This window comes from Seriola dumerili, unplaced genomic scaffold (assembly GCF_002260705.1).
Source record: "Seriola dumerili isolate Sdu_G_001 unplaced genomic scaffold, Sdu_1.0 BDQW01000161.1, whole genome shotgun sequence".
Taxonomy (NCBI): Eukaryota; Metazoa; Chordata; class Actinopteri; order Carangiformes; family Carangidae; genus Seriola; species Seriola dumerili.
The window spans coordinates 4,068,709-4,085,219 of record NW_019174416.1 but is presented as its reverse complement, the minus strand read 5'-3'; the positions used below and the strand labels follow the sequence as shown (position 1 = coordinate 4,085,219).

Below are 16,511 nucleotides of genomic sequence, written 5' to 3'. Positions count from 1 at the left end.
TGAACACAGAAACTGAGTAAAAATAAACAATACTCATATTGATTTGCAATTTATTTTACAAAATAATTGGACTAGCAATTATTGGACCATAAAGACTGAATATCTAATACTATGTGTTTGTTTTGGCTCACTTAGGTCTTAAATTAATGCGGTTTTCTATTTAAAAAAAAAAGGAAGAATAAGAAAGAAAGAAAGAAAGAAAGACAGAAAGAAAGAAAACAAAAACTATAGTTGAGTAACATAAAGTTTCAACAGCTTTTGTCAGTGTTTATGACTCACACAGACACCCTGCCCATGTCTGTCACACCTATGTGAGTATCAAGTAGTTTCATTCTCTGATTGTCAAGATATTTATCAGTCGTCTATTCAAGGGCTATTAAGGGGCTATTATTTTCATTATCAATGGATTTGCCTATTACTTTTTTTGGGCTGACTCCAAAACACAAAGATTTGAATTTCAAATGATACAAATCAGAAAAGTAGGAAATTCTCACGCCTAAGAAGCAGGAAACACAGTTTGTGTTTGATAAATTACAAGCAATTCATCAGTTTTAAGTGTCAGCAATATGAAGATATATATACCATGAGACAATATCAATTTGTCAACCGTCAGAAAATGTTCTTTTCTTTATATTGGTTTCTGTCCTCTTCACACCCCCAGGTTTATAAGATGGTTGCACCAGTGTGATGAAGTATCTTGATCTGTCAGGTTTTTTTAATTCCCTGGGTAAACAAAAAAAAAAAAAACCTCAGACATTCCTGTCTGGTTAGTTTCTCAGCTGAAGTTCTAAGAAACAGAGCCAGTATATTAAAATAAATACTGATACTGTGACAACATTAAATGTGCCGTGACAGAAGATCTTATCAATACGTGATGGATTTTTAAAGTTGCTGGTGATTGTGTTTGGCCACCAACTGATTAATAGATTAATCTTTTCAAAACTCGGCTCTTCCAAGTGATTCATTGCATTCAGCTGTTGTCCCAGTTGTGATTCAGTCCCTATAATATGCCTTGAAAGAAAATTGACTGTAACTCCGACTCATGAGGAACAGAACATGAAGGAAAAAAAAAAAAAACGCCTAAAAAAATTAGTTGCAAGCCGGGGGAATGAAGCTCGGTTTCATGTGCACCACTGCTTGCATATAAAGACATGAACGCATCAATAACACACAAAAAGCACAATGATCAGTTTTCAGTGATGTGGCAGCCAAACCACCAGCGGATAAAGTGGGTCCATCTGGAGCGAAACCATGATGGAAAAAAACTGCATTTTTTCCATGAAATATCCTAAAGCACTGCAGCCCCTTTCTGAGCCCAGGTGCCTCACGTAGATAACCAAATGAAGAATCTCGTCGTTACACACCGCTGAAACAACAGCCATGTCGACACAGAAGTGCACACACATAAAAGCAAACGCAGCTGTCCTTATAGCGAGACACAGGGTGCCTTTACAGCACCACGGGCCAGTTGCTTTCCACAAGTATTTCTTATTGGTTGGCCCTCTCTCTGTCTCTCTGAGTGGGGCTCAGGCTCTAAGTCCTCTCTGTGTGTAATGAGATCTGTATCAGAGGGAAACATGATCAGAGTCTAAAGGGGGGAGAGAGGGGGGACTCAGGGAGGCAAGGAGAGAGAAGGTGTATATCGCAAAGGGGTAAAGGGGGCAAGCAGCAGGGCGCGGGGCAGGCAAGAAACAAAAACAGGCCTCTGACCCTCTCAGCAGTGACCCGCAGTGCAGCGAGCAGCAGAGGGGAGCGTTCAGTGGACTCTTTGCAAGGAACCAAATCCTGTTTCTGGAGTCCTGAAGTTTCATCCGGCTCTTGTTCAACAGGTTGCGGCAGATTCGAGTTTTGCAGTTGCAGCTTGTTTTTTTAAACCTACTTCTGAAATCCTGGTCACATTTAAATGTCAGCGTTGTAGAGCTACTGTGAACGTCACTTTGCAGGAGCCAAAGGTTTCTCTGTGTTCGAGAAAAAACCTTTAATACATTTCCTCTGATAACAGCAGCTTCTAAAAGCAAAGATAAGGCAGAAGTTTGTTTTGTCCTAATTACCTCGTTTTTTTTTTTTTTTTTACTCCAATTATCTTACCAGAAAAGGAAAATCAGGAAAATAAAACTTGAACTTTAATTAGGCGTTCTGTGCTGCTATTCCACTAATAGCAGACAAATAACATTATGTTGTTTTCAGAAGGTATTTAACAATAAACTTGCCACCTCATCATGTGAAAGTACAGGGCCTTTTTCCCCCCCTTAAGAATTACAACATTAAATTGCCTCTCTATTTTGGAAAAAATAACCTTGTTTGCTAAATATCACAGTGGTAATCAAATCCAGTGTAATCATCATCAAACTCACTGAACCTTTAAACCACGCAAGCACGTTATAAACCAAATCAGTCAACTGTTAAACTGGGAGCCAGGCAGCTGAGGTCAACGGAGAGCAAAATAAGATGAGTAAGTAAAAGACCCACAGCAGCAGAGGCTTTAGTGGACTTTTATCAACACAAACGCCTCTCTCTCTCTCTTAGGCTATTTTGTGTTCTTTTGTGGGCCTCAAAACTGACTGAGGCCAGAAAAATGTCTACAAACTGTTTCCAAGCCTCACCAAAATGCAATGAGTTCAACACTAGTCCAGCAGACTCCTGGCCGGCCTGTGGCTGTTTCCTCGCTTTGCGCTTTCAGACGTGCCAGCATGTTTTCCATCCCTCTCCCATCATCTTGTTTGTCTCCTGAGCCGCTGCAAACAGGCTGTGGTAGCTACAGGTCATGAGGTAAATATTAGCTAAGGAGGGTTAGAGGACGTGCGGGAACCACTCAAAACAACCTTGTCAGATTGTCATTAAAATGGCATCACTGCAGCATTCCTGAGCGCAGTGTTGAGCGTGCATGTGTGAGTGTATGTATGGGGTCTGCCTGTACGTTGCGGCGCTGGCTTCCGCCAAACCGACGGGACGTGATCAGTCATAACAAAGTGACATTTTCTGGCATAATCCCACTCAGCTAAATGAGAACTAATCCGATTTGCTCTGATCAAATGTTAGGCAGTTCTTTACAGGGCTGGGGACGTTGACACATCCAGCCTTCTTCTGCACAGTTGACCCCCCCACCCCTCCCTCCCTCCCTCCCTTCTTCCCTCCCACCACCACCAGCCCCACCCCGCACTCATCCAGCCTCAAATTAAATATCAAAAAAGGTCTGATACATCCTGCAGCAAAGCTAAGCACTTAAGGGATGTTTTCTTCTTCTTCTTCTTTCCAGATTTCCGGGCGCTACAGCAATGATGTATGTTGCCTGTTCAAGCATGCTGGGAGGAAATCAATTAAGCAAACCCCAGTTATTGATTATGCAGGAGCGGGAGTGATAGCATCCTCACATGGAAATCCATAACAGAGAACGCTCAGGGGGACCCGCACATAAACCTGTACACGCACACGCACACACACACAGAGAAAAAACCACACACACACACACAGAAAAAACCACACACACACACACACACACACAGAAAAACACACACACACACACACACACACACACACACACACACACACACACACACAGTAGGGCACATAGTGGCCCAAACCTGCTGGTTTCCTATAGTTTGTCTCATAACTCATGGCCTGTAGGGAGGCACTGGTATTGTTATATATTGTGTGTATGTGGTACAGTGTGCAAGCAGAGGGCCAGATTAATTTATTAGCTGAGGCAGCAGTGCTCCCCAAAGTAGGAACAGGAAGTAAGACATCGTAAATCTAGATAAGTCACCAGATAGTGTACTGTACATTTCTTTAGGCCTCTCTTTCTGTTATTACTATGGAGCAATATAGGCCAAGACAGAGAGATGGAGTTTAAAAACAACAAACAGTGAAGACGGACAAATATTCCTTTTTTATTGCCAATCAGACACCGAAAAACAGGTTTGTCTTTTGTTATTGCAAAGCCTGCACGCAGCAAGATAATTGTCTATTGTTTTCTAAGTGCAGAGCAGCAGGATAATTAGGTTGCGAGAACACAGAGCAGAGTGCATTATTGTTCCACTGTGAACTTTATGAAATATTCGGCCGGCATGGGGATTTTTTACAAGGAGCAGAGTGGAGGAACAGATGGAGAAATGATCTTCCAATCCCTAAACCCAGCGTGGTAACCTTCTAAGACATTCCCTCCAGGTGACATCATCAATCAATAAATGTCTCCCCCATTTTTTTTTTTTTATCATTTGTCTTCTCATGGCTGACACAAGGTGTGGGTTTTTGTGCAGGGGTAATATGTGTGTGTATATATATATATCTCTGTCTGATGATGCTCATTGTTCCACTACCTCTGCAGCTATAGTCAAATAAAAGCTGATGGGCCGTAAGTCTTACCATTAGGACCGGGCCACACACACACACACCCACACACACACCCACACACACACGTATCTACCCACACTCCAATGAACATGGCAGCAATATTCATACTCGCTGACTGCACAACGAGCTCCTATGACATCTGACATTTGGGGGATAAATCATGGATTCACTTGAATGAATAAGTTCTAGTTATAAGCTGGTCGAGCTACTCTCCATTTCCCCTAGGTGCTGTGAACTCAAATGAAGGTCAACTCCTCAGCTCCAACCACACAGAAATTCAGAAGATTGGGGTTCTTTTTTTTTTTCTTCTTTCTTCTCCCCTCCCTCTTTTAGTTTATTTTCCCCTTATGTATGCTTTCCAACATCATGCAAATGTGGGAGTCAAGTCTAAGTGGGTGATAATTGTTACCAGAGTGTGTTTTATTATCAGCAGTCTGGGCTCACTCTGCTTGTTTTGATGGGAATAATATAAATTTACAGGAGAAAAAAAAATTTGCCTTGCTTCAGCTGCTTGCTTTTGAGAAACTTGATTTGATGTTGAGAAAGAAATTATGCTGGATGCAAGCCAGGGCAATTAAGAAAAAATTAAATTCATTTCAGGCAGTTATTCCTCTGATATCTGAAAGCATCTTATCACACATTTTTCAGTTTTTTTTTTGTAAGGGGGGGCTGAATTCAAACTTGGAAGAGCTGGAACAGCAGTGTGGCCTGGCCCTTTCAGAGGCCAGACAAGAGCCCCATGTTCAGCGCTCCTGAGAGAGGGGCTGAGAGGAGAGACATCCTGGGTTACAACTTGACACGCTTGGCATGCTTTACCTGTCTTTTCTCTTTCAATCCTTACACAACAAATGACATCAGCTACAAGGAAATTGTAAGAAAGGAGCGGACAAACTCTCACAACTCCCAGATTTAAGTGTCCAAGAAGACCTTCCCTCTGGCGACGTATAAGTGCATGTAATGTTAGTTATGAATTGCTATAATTAACTATTATTATGATTGAAGTGAGGCCTACTGTATTATGTATAAGCCTGTGCCTTCTGTGTTTCTTTGGTGTTGGGAAATTCCCCACTGAGGAATAAATCAGCACCAAACTCTGCGGCGCAGGAGTGACAATTAAAACGAAATAAATTCTGTTCTTTTTGAGATAATTGCCACATTTAACAGAACATTTAACCCAGCTTGCACACAATGGCAACTTTTCCAGTAATGTTAGTCCTCCATTACGCACACACCCAGCGAGTTTGGCATGCTTGTACAAATGAAATACGAGACTTACTTGGGATTCTGCGAGCTCCAAATTATAGTCTCCAGCGATTTCGCCGAAGGTAACGCCGACCTGCACATTAAAATAAAGATCCAGAGGTAATACTTCCAACAACCGAGTCCCGCCATTCTGATAAATGTACAGACTGTGAGCCGATTACTCAGAGCGTCGGACTGTGCGCCTGGCAGCCTTTATCTGTGGTTCGCCCGGTGGGAAGGTGAGCTACGATCAGTCGGGAGCATGTGAGGTCGATATCAGATACATGTCCCTCTGTCCAACTTCTTTTAAAAAATGCTCCGGACCCCGGTGTCCTTGACTGAACTGTCCGCAGGACGTGAGAAGACACCCCTCGCTTCTTGGTAGGATCTGGAAGGGAAGCAGCCCCCGAGTGTCCTGATTGACCTGTGGCTGAGACAAAAACAGCCCTTCACGACCTTCTTTTCTTTTTTTTTTACTCTAAAGAGACAACTCGACGGTGCGATCTGATGTGCGATGACACAGATCTAACCAGTCGTTCAGTTTTTGGCGATGCGGCTGCCCGATGAAGCGCTGCGCCGTGCCTTTTGTCAAAGCTCCCCTGATGGTGTCTGTACCTGTCGCTGTATATAGCTACCCTACAGATGACCACATTCATCCATCAGTCACAACTCCGCAGCACGCTGGGAATCCCGAGGTCCACTTCATTCCAGTGTTATCTTTCACTCCTCCCTCCCCTTTGCTATTCTTCTTCGCAAAGGAATTGAGTTTCTATTGTAAATATTCCTCCCGGCTCTCAGCGCCGTTCCGCGTGCGTGTTGCGCTCCAGCAGGGGTATGCCTCTAGTCCAACTCGGGCATGCTGCGTGGCCGGTGCGTAAATACAACTGCCCGTCTCCTCCTTTTTCGCTCTGCCGCGCGGACACAAAAAGTGCCGAGGGACGGTTAGACCTGCTCACCAGCCCGCTCGGTGCCTCTAAATCCGCTCGCCAACATTTCCATGCCGGTGTACCCTTGTTAATCGTCTGTAAAACTCTCCGTGCTCCGGTGTGTGCAGCAGCTCGAGCTCAACTGTAACCCGAGCCGAGCAAAGCGAAGGCGGGAGGGAGGGGGGAGAGAGGGGGGGGGCAGCCCACAGTGCGAGCCGCGGCCAATCACAGCGCTCTGTCCGAACTTGGAAGCAGGAAGCGAAGGCATTTATGGGGACGTGGAGGGGTGGATGGTGGGTAGGGAGAGGGAGGGGCGGTGGTGGTGGTGGTGGTGGTGTGTGTGTGTGTGTGTGTGTGTGTGTGTGTGTGTGTGTGTGTGTGTGTGTGTGTGTGTGTGTGTGAGTGTGTGGGGGGGCTGTTATTGGGTTGACCCCACATCTCCACCCCCACCACCTCGGCCCGAGCCATCGACCCAAATTGAAATGGACTTTGGAGTTATTCGTCATACTGAAAGCTTTGGTGAGGAAAACGAGCGTGATAGGCTGCTGGAGCGTGCGTGAAAGTGCTTACAGGGGCAAAAGTTTGGCCCCTTTAAATCCAGAACCTGAATGACCCTGCAGATCCCTAACTTAACTTTATGCTATAAAATTTCTATAATTTAAGCCTATCAAAACCTCCTCTTTAGGGAATTATAATTAAGTCTGTGGTAGGTAGGATAAGTGAATTTTTAATATGTTTTGATTCTTTAAAGAAATATTCTATACTTAACCGTGTAGGGTTACAGTATGTTATTCTGGTCCTTTCTTTTTTCCTCTTTGAAGGGAATGATGATTAATGGTCTCTTTGGATCTCTTCCTAGTTGTCCCCTTCTGGGATAATGAACTGCATGAGAACTTAGTCTCCAGTGTCAATAGACAATAGACGGTCGGTAGCCTATAGTCATCGGGCCATTCATTCATTGAGGAAGAAACGCTTGACACATAATTGATCATGTCCATGTCTGTGCCCCCTTTGTGTGTGTATATGTGTGTGTATGTGTGTGTATGTGTGTGTGAGAGTGTGTGTGAGAGAGAGAGAGAAAGAGGGGAAGAGTTTCCCTTAATTTCCTTGCATTTATTCAATCAATGCCGCCCCCTAATGGTTGTGATGAAACCGATTCACAGAGTACAGGAGGGGGATTCAGCGTAATTGGAAAGGAGAGATAACAGACATTTACAGACATGTCCTTTGGTTCCTTAAATTATTTGTATTACATCCTGTTGTGGGTTGACAGCCCATAAATCTTTATGGAACAGTAAGCTCACTATCAGCTTCACACCCAAATGATTATACATTCTAATTATCTGAGTGTATTTATGTTTGTATGGGTTTTGTGTGTGTGTGTGTGTGTGTGTGTGTGTGTGTGTGTGTGTGTGTGTGTGTGTGTGGTGTGTGTGTGTGTGTCTGTGTGTCTGGTGTGTGTGTGTTTGTGATGTGTGTGTGTGTGTGTCTGTGTGTGTGTGTGATAATAGAGGCCACAGAAGTTGGAGTGCCATAGCTGCGTCCTCAGGAGCCTGGCTACAAGACTATCACAGTGTTGTCATAGTAACAGCAAACACGGGCCAGTTGCCACAGAGCTGGCATGTCCCGTCTGATGGCCGGGACGTAGCCTATGGGATACCTGATATCTTAACAGCCAATCATGTGGCCACAGATAGATACCTGATCTGCTGCGAGCCAATGAGACGCCTCCTGTGTACAAGTTTGACGGCTGCCACAGCTGTGGCCAAGGCTGACTGACCAATGGCTGCAGGACAATGATGGCGGACATACCAAGCTGTTGTTGTAAGAGTGTGATCAGACCACAGTCTGGGATCAGCAGAATCAAAAACACTTTATTAGCCAAGTACTACACTATACAGATATTTGCCTTGGGAAGCAATCAAAACTAATCTTCTCTGACAGTATGTACCAGTACATGTGGTACAAGAAAAAAACACTGTATACAGCACAGAGGGAGTGTAGTGGATACATAGCAGATGATGGACTGTCCACATTACTCTACATAAACACAAAAACTTTATGCATTGTGTCACAGTGCAGTAGCTACATGTGAGGACAAAGGACTGTATTGGTCATAGCATTCATGTTTGCTCACACTCTCCATTGAAGGCAATCTGATTCCCCCCTCCCCCTCAGACAGCCACCTATAAAATACTGGCATTTTCAAGTAATGAGGTCATCATGTTAATCTGTATAGGTGGCTGATTAGTGCTTCTATAAATAGCCTGAACGTACTTTGATACCTCAGAAGCTCATACACACACATTCCTCCTATGCATCAGAATGTGGGGCTGTGACTAAAGATTATTTTCATCACTGATAATTGTTTTGATCCATTAAAATATTTCAGAAAATGCATCATTTTTAATGTGGCACCACCATGCCAGCAGCTCTGTGAGGTTGTAGGCACAGTGGTGCTTTGAGTTCAATGCTAACGTCAGCATGCTAACATGTTCACAGTGACAATGCTACAGTGCTGCTGCTAAGCAGATATAACATTTACCATGTACACCATCAGCTTGTTAGCATGCTAATGTTTGCTAATTAGCATTAGCCACAAAGCACAGCTGAGGTTGATTGGAATGGAGTTAGTTTAGCAAGTATCACAAATTGAAATTTTGACCTGATGAAGGCACTAGAGGAAAGGTCAGGGGGTCACCAATGTTATTGCAGCTCATCCTGAGTAGGGTATGAATGTCTGCATCAAATTTTTATGGCGATCCATACAATAGTTGTGCATCAAAAGTGTTTGTAGTTGTGCTGAACAGTCAAGCTGGAAGGTGGAGTAAAAAGCCTGTCAGAGAGAGCGGGGAGATGTGATACTGTTTAAACACAGGGATAATGGTGCACATTTTCAGACAGCCTCTCCTGAAAGGCATTAATGGCGTTGTACATGAAAAGTGACAGAAATAGCTATGTTAAGAGTAAAAAAAAAGAAAAGAGCAAGAGAGAGAAGTTCAAAGCCATCTTACTGTCTACCTCTGCAAAGCTGACCACTCACAGCTTGAACAGGGTGTGAGTGTCAGATTGTCGGTTTTTCGGAAATTCCCAGAAATGGTTGGACATAGTTCCCCCTAATCTGCTGTCAGGAGGGTGTGAAGGGAGGGGGTTCCTGAAACTATTTAGCCATTCAACATGCAGTGGTGAAGAAGCATACTGGTCATTTAAGGATTCATCCTCTAGGAACCGTGAATGTCTGAACAAAATTTCATAGCAATTCATGCAGTAATCGAGATGTAGCAGTCCAGACCAAAGTGTTGGATCAACAGATCAACACGCCACTGGCACGGCTAAAAATATTCTGTTTATACTGCGAAGCAGGAAATCCTTTTGTTAAGGAGGCTGAAACCAGAGAATGTTTAGCATTCTTGCTTGATAAATGACTGAAATGATTAAGCGATTATCAAAATTGTTGCAGACTATTATTTCCTTCATCGTCTAATCGTTTGTTTCAGCTCTAAAATGGAGAATAGTTAGTCATTCGCTGTAGCTTTTGTTTTCTTCTCTCTGAAACTCCAAGATGAACCTTGGTGCCGAGGACATAGCTCCTTCCCAATCTGATATTTACGCTCAGCAAACACTGAAACCATGACATCATCATTCCGGGATGAAGCCGCTGTGGGCCCGCAGTCAGTCCAGCAACCTCACAGTGAAAATAAATCACAGTTAAAGTGGCCTCCTCTTGCTTTTAATCTGCCCTTAATGAAGTCTGGCACATTTCCCTCTGGTGTGGCTCCATGACACGGCCGTGATCTACGGGCCAGGCCGGAGACCAGAGGGCTGTGGCCTCGGTTGAGCTGTGGGAGATGTGGCTTCAGCCGGGGCTATATGGATCCAGGTATGAGCGGAGCCCCTTTGGCATGCACGGGGTCAAGTGGTTAACCCTCGTTATCTGGAAAGGACAAGGAACATGTGACTCAGACGTTCCAGCTGTAATCAATATCGAACAGCCATTAACCACTGAGACAACACGTCCTCACAAACACACACACACACACACACACACACACACACACACACAAGCACTTAGCAGCACATGTTTCCCGTCCGTCTCACGCACTCCAAAGTGTTCACTGAAGGAAACACAAGGGCACAAACGCAAACAACATGGACTCACTCCAAACATTGAGCCGACTGAAACAGTGGGAAAACTCTGTTAATGTAAACTGACTATTTTCAGAGGCAGACACTTGAAGAGTTGTTGTATGAGCTATTCATGCTGCTTTGATTTAACAGTAACAGCAGCGAGGCCAAACACCGCAGCTGGGGGCATCCGCAGACGTACATTTCCTGTTTGTGGCTGATTGCTGTCCAGACGTCTTCCTCCTCTCTCATCTCGTTCTGCTTCTTCACTCTTCCTCCTCTCCTTTACTCATCTCAGCCATCACGACTGACAGGAAAGCGCTGATTACAGACAAATAACACTCTGCGCTGAAAAACATGTCCTCGATTTAACATCCCAGCAGGTGATGTAAGCAAAACCTCCTTCTTCTCTTCTCCTTTCCACGTCTCTCAAATCAGTAATTAGGTCTGATAACAAGCCGAGACAATAGATGTTTGCTGTAACCATCTTTGTCTACATATAAACATTGTGGAATCTTGATAACAATCCTGACTAGTAGCTAGTTGTGATCCTTCCATCTTCACTCACCACAGCTCCCTGCATTATACCTTTTTAGCCTCTCAGATGAGATTAGAATTTGAAAAGAGAAACTGTTCTTTGATGCTTAATATCAAAGAACTCGACGCTCAACAATTCCCCTTGAAAAAAAAATGGGCAGAAAGTTAGGACACGCACGCACGCAGACACACATGTTATTAACTCCCTTTGATTATTTGTTAGTGTAAACTGCATTTTGTAGGCCCGTGGCCCGGAGGGTTTAGAGAGGAGCTAAATTGATGGAGAGAATATGCCAAATGCTGGCCCTCGGGGGGTGATCTGTCCATTCTAATGGAATTACCAGCCTCTGATAGATGAGTCTTTTCTCCAAGGCTACTTGTCTGTCAAACATTAGGTCACACTCAGCTTCCACGCTCGGATGGGGTGGTGGTGGTGGTGGGGGGGGGTGGTGGTTGAAGGGGGCTCAAGGCATAGAGAAGAAAACGTCTGGAGAGGTGCCTCACTCCCTGCCAAGAAAAGGAGGGCAACAAAAGTGAAAGAGGGTTGGGGAGAGAGGGAGGACTGGGTGAAAAAGAGAGGGTGGGAGCGGGTGAAAGAGAAGGTGAAATGAGTGAGGGTGGGGGGTTAAAGAAAGAGGAGAGAGTGAGAGGGGTACAAAGGGGTGCATTCGAATCCACTCTAATCAAGGCCTGTGTGATGTGTGATGGACAGGACCTGCGGACGTGCCTTCTTTTCAATTTGAGTGTGTGTGTGTGTGTGTGTGGTTGTGTGTGTGTGTGAGAGGGAGAGAGAGAGAGAGAGAGAGAGGGAGAGAGAGAGTGCTTCTGTGGACGGTGTGACGATGGGAGGGGCCAGGCCTCTAGTAGAGATGTCTACTGCCAGCAGCCTGAATGGGACAAAGACCTGAATAGAAACTTCAAAGCGACCTCTGTGAGCTCACCCCCTCACCACCACCACCTCTTCTTCACAGTCCCTTGGCTGTGTGATGGTCAACAAGCTCCTGCTCAAGTGGTGTGTGTCTGTGTGTCTGTGTGTCTGTGTGTGTGTGTGTGTGTGCGTGCGCACGGTCTGTGTGAGCCTGTTATTTTCTGACTGCTACATGGATTTCTTGGCAGCTATGCATGCAGTGTGGATTTCAAGTGTGTTGGTCTGCCCGTGTGTGTTCCTTTCTTATGCGAGTATGTGTGTGTTTGCTTTAAAGAGCAGACTGCAGGATGCAGATATAATTGGAGCTGGGGATCTGACTCATTGCTCTCCCTCTCTGAACTGAGCGCTGGCTCTCTTTGGCGGGGCTGGAATTGAAACAAGTAGCCCACAGTGCTGACGTGCTGAAGAAATTATTGTTGCTAAATGATACAGAGGGATTTAGCGTCTAATTTGATCCCAGTGTCCTTACTGATTTTGGCCTGTGTTATGATCTTGTGGTGTGCGTCATCTAATTCTATTTGGCTGCGGCTCAGGGCTTCTAATGATCCTCCACTTATCACCCCTCTCTCTCTACAGTAGATACTCTTCCAAGTGTCTCTCCCAGCACAGCTAATAGCCTAACACGACACTGATGACTGCTGCAGAGAATCTTTCTGGGCCCCTGAGAAAAACAGGAAGACCACGGGGTGATGGCCAGGTCAGGAAGAAAGATAAGATTTGTGTAAGTGTAGTGTCGGCTTTGGCATTTTCGTGATCGTGTGTGTGTGTGTGTGTGTTTGCACGCCTCGTGAAGGTATCGGTCCTGTCCGAGCCCACTTGCACCAGTCAAGAGTCAGGTCAGGCTCCAAAGCCCCTGGGATCAACGTCTCATTGTTGCTGCCGGGTGTCACTGACATGTCCTCAGTGACATCATCACCTGGGGACACAGAACAGACGATTCATCTCTATTCAGTGCACAGCTGAAGAGCCATTAGAATCCACCTCTAATCAGAGTACAGAATAAAGTAGCCCCAACAACCTCATCAGCGTTGCCTTTTTTTTTTCTTTTTTTTCCTCCCCTGGCAGGTGCAGCGCGGTGGCGTAGGCTGCTGCAGCTTTGATCATATATTTATATTTTAAGAGACAGAACAGTAGTCCTGCATACAGGCATAGTCCCCATGATGAGGAACATCCCCTGATTGTGCCTTTAAATCGTTAAATCCAGCAGTTGCCGTCATCTGTCTCCGGGAAAATACGCTTATATTTGAACTATAGAAAAACACATTGAGATAACCTTATCTGCAGATAGAATGTTATCAGTCATCCTGATTATGTCATGTGTTTTCAGCTGAGCGTTATTCTGTGCAGCTATAAATAAAGAGGCCGTAAAAATCCTGGAGGAGATCTGTAATGTGTAATGCCCACACACGCGCGCACACACACACACACACACACACACACACACACATACACAATGCAGTAATTGTGACACGCCTGTAAAACAAAGACGCAAGAATAATCACAGCTAATGTACACACGGCTAATGTGCACATGCCTGAAATACACACTGTGATACGAAAAGGGAAGGGCCGCACCCTAGCACGCACTGTTGCAGAGGGAAACACACAGACACACCTTTGGCAACCAATGGTATATACCAAAAAAACACACTTTAAACCCAGGGAGACAAACTCCTAAATCTGAGGGTGTCCTTGTTGGTAAGCAGCTGAGGGTGCACGAGTGCTCTCAGCCGCATCATCAAAGCCTCAGCAATTACTCCCATGCTCCCTCACTCTGGCATAAATCTGCTCTTATCTCGGCTCGCTGCAGGATCAGGGAATATCAGCTCCAGCATCTGCTCCATCTACAAACCCAGCCACTAAAAGCACAACAAAGTGGCTCTGCAGGCATAAATAAAGGAAGGAGGGGCACCGGAAGAAGCAAGGAAGGGTAGCGGGGTGGGGGGGCGTAGAGAAAAACAGACAATGAAAGATAGGTATAGGGAGGTGCAGGGGTGTGTGTTTCTGCTTGTCTTATTTGCCTTGAGCATTTGAGCTCATTCACACTGCAATCTGTCAATCAGCCAGCCAGACCAAAAAAAAAACCTGATTTCCAAGTAGCTTTTCTTGGCTCAGGATAAAATCTTCTCAGGAAATTAAGACATATGAAGAGAAGGAAGGTCAACAGCTCTGGTTGGGGTAAAAGGTCAGAGTTGAAGATTTAGTGGGCAGGGGCAGATATGAAGTTAAGACCGGCTTGTCATATTTATTGGAGGGGTTAAGATAATCACTGACTCTGACTCTCAAAGGGCCTATGAACTCCGGAGATGTTAGGATCAAGGCTTCACAGACACATTTTTTACATGATTAACCCAGTTTGCGCAGAGAGGTCGGCAGATTCCAGGTCTGTTACGGAGAGCAAAGTTGCTCACACCTGGCTGAAGCCACAGTGACGACAAGAGGAACCGGTCTCAAAAGTATTTTTAGGAGGATGTTTATTTTCCTCGCGACCGGACTGAAGCAACATCTTTCATTCCGACCTCTTTATCGCAGCTGTGACCCTGACCTCCCTCCTAAAACCTCATCCACCCACTTTTCTCTCCTGTACCTCCCTGTCCTCTCTGTCTTTCCTCCTTCCTGTCCCGTGTCGTCCACTCCCATTCGCCCCCTGGGTCGGCCACTCCCTGCTCTCCCGAACACACAGCCACAGAGCTTGGCTGGTATGCGATATACGCTGGAGCCAAATTTACAACCAATCCAAAGCTGCTCAGTTCAACATCGGTAATAGAGACAAAATGTTACAAGTTAATGTTATGAGGAAATACCTCAGCTCCAGGTGCCGGCTGGGGGGGGGGGGGGGAGGGGGGGGGGGGGGGGGTCAGGGGTGAGAGGTGACGGGTCACACACCACCCCTCAGGGCTCCCTGAACCCTGACCTCACAAGACTGATGAATAGTGTGTTAACGGGGACCAGCTCTCTCTCTTACTGTGTCTGCACTCTCTCTTCTTGTCTTTGACTACCTCTAATTCTCCCCCACCCCCCTCCACCTCCACTCTCCTGGGAACTGATCTGGCAGAAGCAGAGTAGCAATACTTATACCTGCTGAACCTTTAAAGTACCTCGCCATCTGTCGTCTCCCCTGGATTTAAAATTACCATCATATCACATTCAAACTAGGCACTGTCGCACTCTTACATAACCTAACCCCTATCTACCAGCGCATGCAATACTTAAGAATAGATTGAATAAATTATTATTGGGTGAGGTGTTAAATCTTGGCCAGCAATAGAAGTGCTCTCTTTCTAATGAGGCTCCCCTGCCTCGTCTCTGGCTCGTATCCGTGCTGAAGGGAAGTGAGAAAACTAATAACAGGCACATGCATGAGCCACTTGTCCCCCCTCCCCATCACCCCCTGCATACACATGCCCCCCACATGCACAATATACATGCACCAATAGACATAACACAGACGTGAACATTGCACATGTATTTAACACGCGCACGCACGCACGCACTCTCTCTCTCACACACACACACACACGCACACTCACATGCACACACGCGCGCGCACACACACACACGCACACACACACATACACCCCCATACCCTGGGCCATTTGCACAGTCATATCATAGAGCCAATTAAAGAGATGAGTCTTATTAGCAGAGGTGTCCTGGCCCTCGTTAATCACTGGGGTTTCCTGGCAGGGGCTGGTGACATGCAGAGCTCTCTGTCATCTTTATGAGACCTGTCTCATCACGCCCTTATAAGACACTCATCCAAACTTTACTGAGACTCATGATTTAGCAGAGCTGGCTTGGCCCAGAAATGCGTTCAGTCATCGGCAGGTCACCTTTGAATGAGCTTCAAGGGATTTGAAAATGGAAGCGTAGAAATGTAGGCTTTGTGTGGCAACATTGTGCTACCTCACTAGCTTGCATGTTTTCCAGAGTCCCCCCCCCCCCACCTAATTGAAAAACCATAATCTTGTTTCCTCTTCCTGCAGGGAAAACATTATTATCCTTGCTGCACAGCTCAGGCCCACTGAGACGAGCGAAAGTGGCTCCACAACAATGAATGTGAGGTGAAGAGAGAAGGTGTAGAGAATCAGATTCCAGGGTAACCCGGGGTAAATATCACTCTGCTCCCTGCTGAAAACTCGTCTTGTTTTCTCGCTTGCCCTGCCCAGACCTCTGGACCACCTGCAGTCCTGCTGATGACAGATTCCCTTCGCACACTGGACCATCAGTGCCAAAGGGAGACTAATCCTCCTGCTTCTGTCCTGCAAGTACAATAGTCCTGTCACTCGTTCACTCATTCAGAATACCTTTAGCTGCTCTGCCTGTGTCAATACGAAGAAAACCGACAGGAGGCAGACAGTAGGTTCCCACGGCACTCTATTCATAGCTTTTTCCACTGGAATC

At 45.6% G+C, this 16,511-nt stretch overlaps 1 protein-coding gene across 1 annotated transcript in view; it reads right to left on the bottom strand.

Moving 5' to 3' along the window:
* The window catches only part of efnb1 (ephrin B1), a 61,913-nt gene extending 55,276 nt beyond the window's left edge, over positions 1-6,637 (bottom strand). The window contains exon 1 of the mRNA XM_022751874.1: positions 5,627-6,637. Within this exon, the coding sequence (XP_022607595.1) occupies positions 5,627-5,742 (116 nt within the window). The 5' untranslated portion in view covers positions 5,743-6,637. The remainder of the gene's footprint in view (positions 1-5,626) is intronic.
* Positions 6,638-16,511: the final 9,874 nt, after the last annotated feature.